The 5,819-nt window shown below is 44.9% G+C and overlaps 1 protein-coding gene across 1 annotated transcript; it reads right to left on the reverse strand.

Moving 5' to 3' along the window:
* Positions 1-600: 600 nt before the first annotated feature.
* Positions 601-5,357, reverse strand: KBTBD6 (kelch repeat and BTB domain containing 6). Its single transcript, XM_045869533.3, has one exon. The coding sequence runs from the start codon at positions 4,954-4,956 to the stop codon at positions 2,887-2,889; it is 2,070 nt and encodes a 689-aa protein (XP_045725489.1). The 5' UTR covers positions 4,957-5,357; the 3' UTR covers positions 601-2,886.
* Positions 5,358-5,819: the final 462 nt, after the last annotated feature.

Genomic DNA, 5,819 nt, shown 5'->3' on the forward strand with positions numbered 1-5,819 from the left:
GTTTGCCTGGAACCAAACGCCACGTCAGGCTCCCTGCTGGGCGGCAAGTCTCAAGTCGGCCTGCTTCTCCCTCTCCCTCTGCCCCTCCCCACCCTGTGCTCTAATAAATAAAATCTGGAAGAAAAAAAAAAAAAAAAGAACGGATCAAAAGCTTTCCCCAGATTCTCAAAATATCAGGTACAAAAAACTTTTAAAATCTCTGCTCAACTAAAAGCAATGAAAAGAGCTAGTATAATTTAATTTCTTTCTTTAATACAGATAAGCCAGTTGTGAAATTAATTTCTAGTTTATCCTTCTGGAAGCCCTAATGACACTCCTTGTTTGAACTTAGAAGAACCTGCAAAAATCTGGGTTACGCTTTTCAGACTACAGGAACAGATACAAAAGATAATTAAGGTCATTCTAAATCTTACAAAGAGTAGTCTTGCAAAGAGAGTGTTATATTGAGCATTTGCTAAAAGATGGGCTGATTAATTGTAAAACTGAGACGAAGCTGCTTTCCTGTCAAGAAAGGCTTTTAACCCTGCTCGTTGTGTCACTCGCTGCACAAGCAAGCGTTTTATACATTTAGCAGAGGCACTGAATTAAAAAGCCAGGAAGTTTAGGTTCTAATACCAGTTTTATTTGCAACTAATCACATACAAATCACTTATCTATAAAATAATGATTAACATCGATTCTCTAATTCACAAATATATCACGAAACCAAAATTCTTCCCAAGAAAACTTCTTTGTAAACCAAGATATTACTACTTAGCTTTTCCCTAACTCAAAGGTTGAGAATGACAAATTAGAGAGGTTTGTCATTTATCAGTCGTTTGCATACCTTCATTCTGCAGATAGACAATCTCGTTCAGATCAGCACTGTCCTATTTCAACCTTACAAAACCAAAGCTACCCACAAGAAGTTACTGGTGAAGAAAAAATTGGCCAAATACACTACTGAGACACAGCTTTGTGTTAAGTACAGTGCTTATAACAACCCTGCTGTTAAATAGAACAAAATGTAGCCTTAAACAACTAAAAGCATGTTTGCCCTTTCGAAGGAACACGTACTGTTGGGACAAGCATCTTAGTTCACGAAAAATGTTAAAGAGGAATGTTCTGTAGTATCTTCAGATAGCCAATCAAAATGGCTGAGACAACTTTTTTGTTTGTTTGTTTTTTTAACCTTTTGTGTCTCCCTCTCTCCGTTTTCATCCTATGGTATTTCATTTAAAAAATTCAGTTTCCCACCTGAGAACACAATCCTCTGTACTCAGCCAAGGTGTAAGAAATGTTAGCATTCTACCACTAGAGCATAAACATAGAAGAGGAATTAGCATGTTACTGAATGAAGATTCAGGAAGAAAATTCTAACTGGGTATAGGAAAAAACGTATACACCATAAGCATCAGGTCATTTTTCACGGGTACGCAGCGTGACAACCATAGCAAGTAAACCCTCAAGAGGTAAGCACTTGTATTTAGCAATGTCAGTTTTGTACGATGTAGTCTCTGTTTCTGAACTCTCCCTTACATAGTGTGACAGAAACAAAGACTGGAGCATGGTTCACAGAGAAACACAGAACAAATACAAATACCCTAATAAAATAACCATGTATACCACTGCTTAGGGAAATATTTTAGACGAAATATACTTTCACTACTGGCCCCAAATGCCATCATTCACTTATGTTATTTAACTGTAAACTTTTAATACAAAAATACCTTTAAGCTGATAATAACATTTAGTGACTTACAAAACTGACAATATTTCAATGCTACACAAAACAGTTCTATACACAACTTAAAGTTTTAAAGTTCTTTGCTGGCACTTGATTTTATAGTTGATAGACACAATATCTACTGATCTCAATAAAATACTGTTCTTAGCTTACACATATTTTCAAAACGAATATTATCTCATTAAACAGCAAAGAATAATCACATTTTGCTGACGAATCTAAGATGAACACCAAAACTGTACAGCCAAAGTATTTTAAGAATCACATAAACTTTTTAAGACAATGGATACAAATTTACACAATCGTGTCCAGTGAAAAAGAGGATGATTCCTCTGATTCTGTGAAGCATATATCAAGTATAGATCAAAAATGTGAACCTACAAAGCAAGTTAGTTTAGTTTTGTTTTTTTCTTAAGGTTTTTCGATGACTGGTGACACTATAGAACAGATGGAAAATTGGTCACTGTTCGCAAATACACATTTTACATTACAAATTTAAAACTGAAATTTTTTTTAAACAGTAGAATCCTGTTTTTGTTTGCTTTTTTCTCTTAGTGAGCTTACAGCCATTTTGTGCATCATTACAAATGAAATCACCAGTCACATTAAACATATGCATTTTTTTTTTCTTCACAAAAGGGGAGGTAACTAAACTAAAACCTGGCAAACCGTATTTAAATTAGAACACATTTTGTAATGACCCACTAGTTGAAAATTTTGGAAACCTAATACCCTGTTCTGAAGGAAAAGACAGACTTTCAAAACCCTACCCGGTAATTCCTATCCAATCAGTTTTCTATTTTAAAAATCAAAATTCAAGTCACAGTACTTGTGGCACAAAACAGAATATAAGATTTAAAAACAGAAGACTAAATTAGTATAATCAAACAGAAACATACCCAACAATCAAATCAATACTGGACTTTTAGAACAGTAAATTATTAAATAGGTTGATTTGAGTGTATAAATTCCCTAACATTAAATTATGTTAGTATTTCAAACAATACCCTTTCTAAACCAAACCTGAAATTGTATCAACCTGTTGTTGTTTTTTCCCCCCAGCAAAGAGAAAGGGTATCTCTTTAAGACACTTTCCAAAGCAGTAAAAACACCTTAGTGTTTCAACCTATCTACAACAAATTCTGCTGATCCTGTGCATTTCACTGAGGTGCCACCTGAACCCACAAATCATCATCAGATAAAGAACTTGAACTTCCTGACTCCGAGTCCAGCTCACTGAATCCACCTAAATCCCATTCGGTGCTAGATTCGCTCGGCACATCTTCTTCCTCAGTGAGGAAACTGTGACCAGGTTCAAGGCAGGAAGGATAAACACGAGCTGAGAGGCAAAAGAAGTTAGAATCAAACTGGAAGAGGCCTAAGGTGGTACCTATGTTAATCCACTGGTCTCCCCTAGTGTCATACTCATACACCGTCACCCGGTTCTTCTTCCACTGCGGGGTGCGCGAGGTGATCAGCAACAGTTTTTGGCCGTGATTGATAATGCGGTAGTTGTTGGTCTCCGACACCAACGGGATATTATTAATCTGCCTCCATTCTCCTCTGACTGGATTGTAGACCTTCATGACTGGGATGTCGCAGATGCAGTAGATCTCATCATTGAAGACACAGGCTTCCTGAAAGTCATTGCGCTTGAGAGAAACACACTTGAGCCACATGTTGTGGCTCGGATCATAGCAGAACATGCGCTTACTATTGAGGGCATACAGATAGTTCTGAATTACCATCAGATCGAAGGAGATGAAGGAATGGGGTAGCGGGGCCACCAGTGCCCACTGGTTTCTCTGGACACTGTAGCATTCTACCTCCTTCAGTTTCACGCCGGTAATCGGGTCTCGCCCACCCAAAATGTAGATGTAGCCATTGAGGTAGGCCACATCCATGCCCTCCCGACACAGCAGGCGGTCGGCAAGCTGCTGCCAGCTGTTCTGGGCTGGCTTGTACACCCACAGGTCCTTCCTGGGCTGAGCGGCCAGGTAGATGTCGTGGTCTGGAGAGACACAGACAGCTAAGGTGGTGACAGTCCTCGTGTGAGCCAGGCAGGTCAGAGGCGACGGCACTTTGTAAATATCGCCGGTGTACGGGTCACAGCACAGGAAGGGATCTCTGGGATGGCCAAAGAAGATCACCATCTTCTTCGCACACACGCCCAGCCGCTGCGGGGGATTCTCTGCTGTGGGCACCACAGAGGCGCTGCTGCTGCCGCCGCCGCCACTGCTGGTGCTGCAGGTGCTGCTGGCGCCGCCGCTGCCGCTGCTGGTCTCTGGCTTCGGCACCAGGGACTTGCACAACTTGTCACCGTAGCGCATCTGCAGGGCCCCTTCAATAAGGTCCAGGCAGTACTTCTTCACGATGGTGTTGGTCAGCAGCCCTTCCAGGTAATCCTTATTTTCATCGGTGAAGTGCGTCCAGCGGACACACTTGAAGACTTCCGCAGCGCTGGGGCCCCGCTCCTTGGGAGCCGCCTCCAACCACTGCACCGCCACATGACACACGGTCTGCTCCAGCTCTATGTTGAGACTATCCAGGCGCAGGATGGACAGCAACTGGGCGAGGGTCAGATCTGCCAGAGTCTCTTCCCGAATCGAGCCCATCTGGCTGAGCTGCTTGAAATTGTGGGCTATAAAGGACTGGGCCTGCGATCGCAGCTTGCGGTGGCCGAAGGCGTCGGCGAACTTGAAAATGGCGGTGCAGTTGGCCAGGTCAAGGCGGCGGGCTAGGAAGGAGGCACAGGCTTCCCGTACGTACTCGAGCTGTAACATGTCAGAGGCCGCGTAAAGGCGCTCCACGTTGGCTTCACTCAAGGACACTCGACCAGTGTAGCAGTAGTCGACCAGCACCTCGAAGGACTCGGCATCCACATCATGCATGGTCACATTCGCCTGGTGGCTCTCGTACATGCCACCGGTGAACATGCTCTTGAAGTAGGGACACGCGGCAGCCAGCACGTTCCGGTTGCAGGGGAAGAGGCGGCCGGTCCCAGGGCCGCTACCAGGCGTCACCACCTCGATGGTCACATCACATAACAGCCGCGCGTCGTAGAAGGACTTCAGCTGTGCCAGGAGGGCTGCAGAATGAGCCGTGTCCTTCAGCTCCTCCGGGCCCGTGAAAAAAGCCGAAACCGTGGGCTTGTGGATCCTCTTGGGCCGCTTGCCGCCGCGGGGACTGGCCAGGCGGCGAGAGCGCGGAGCTTCTTCCCGGGACTGCATGGTGGAGATGGCGGCGGGGTACGAGGGCGAGAATGGGTGCAAGGACCGGGCTCTGGCTCCTCCTCGCCCTCTTCTCGCTGGCGCTAGATCGCGGTGTCTCCGGAGAGACTGCAGCACGGGTCCATTTACCTAATTCAGCCCTATGCCGCAGTGCCGCCTCCCTTTATCACGTAGCCAGTGCCTGACTCACCCTCTTCCAGTTCCGCGCCCTTTCTCCGCCTCAGCTCGCCTTACAGAACCCGCTGGACGGAACCGAGAGAGCCGCCACTGCCGCGCTGGCAAGACCGGTAGGCGTCCAAGAGAACTACGGCTCCCAGGCTGCCTTTCACGCCTCGAGGCATGCCGGGGCCCTCCAGACTCAAGGGGATAGGCGGATGGACAGAAGCCGCGATGCATGTTGGGAGTAGTAGTTTCGATAATATCGCGAGATTTATCGGCCGTTCATTGTTTCGGCTGACGGAATTAGAAATCGCTAATTTTCTTTCGTTCAGATTTATGGTTTAGAACTTTGGATTTGGAATCCAGATTGGTCACCCGTTCTGTGTTCATCGACTGTTTGGCTTCGCTCTCAGAACGGTTTTCAGAAACGCGAATAACGATAATATGTCACAGTGGTGTGTGACGACGACACGAATTGCGTAGGTTAAAAAGGATGCTCTGAATAAATATTTGCGGATTAGATTAATAAAGTACTTACGCAGTACCTGTAATGTAAAGGTTGGATAAATTCTAGCTTTTCTTCTACCATTTATGAAAAATCAAGCACCCACTCTTGAGCTTATGAGTCTGTAGGAAAAAATTCAAAGCCCTGCAGGTTTATGCGGAGATTCCACCCCTTCCTCGCCCCCGCCTTTTTGTAATAG

The sequence above is a fragment of the Mirounga angustirostris genome, unplaced genomic scaffold (assembly GCF_029215605.1).
Source record: "Mirounga angustirostris isolate CCGP_5_RB_7025 unplaced genomic scaffold, mMirAng1.0.hap1 SCAF_3, whole genome shotgun sequence".
Lineage (NCBI taxonomy): Eukaryota > Metazoa > Chordata > Mammalia > Carnivora > Phocidae > Mirounga > Mirounga angustirostris.

Excerpts from the sequence above, each read along its gene's own strand:
- KBTBD6 (XM_045869533.3), bottom strand. The coding sequence starts at position 4,956 with ATGCAGTCCCGGGAAGAAGCTCCGCGCTCTCGCCGCCTGGCCAGTCCC.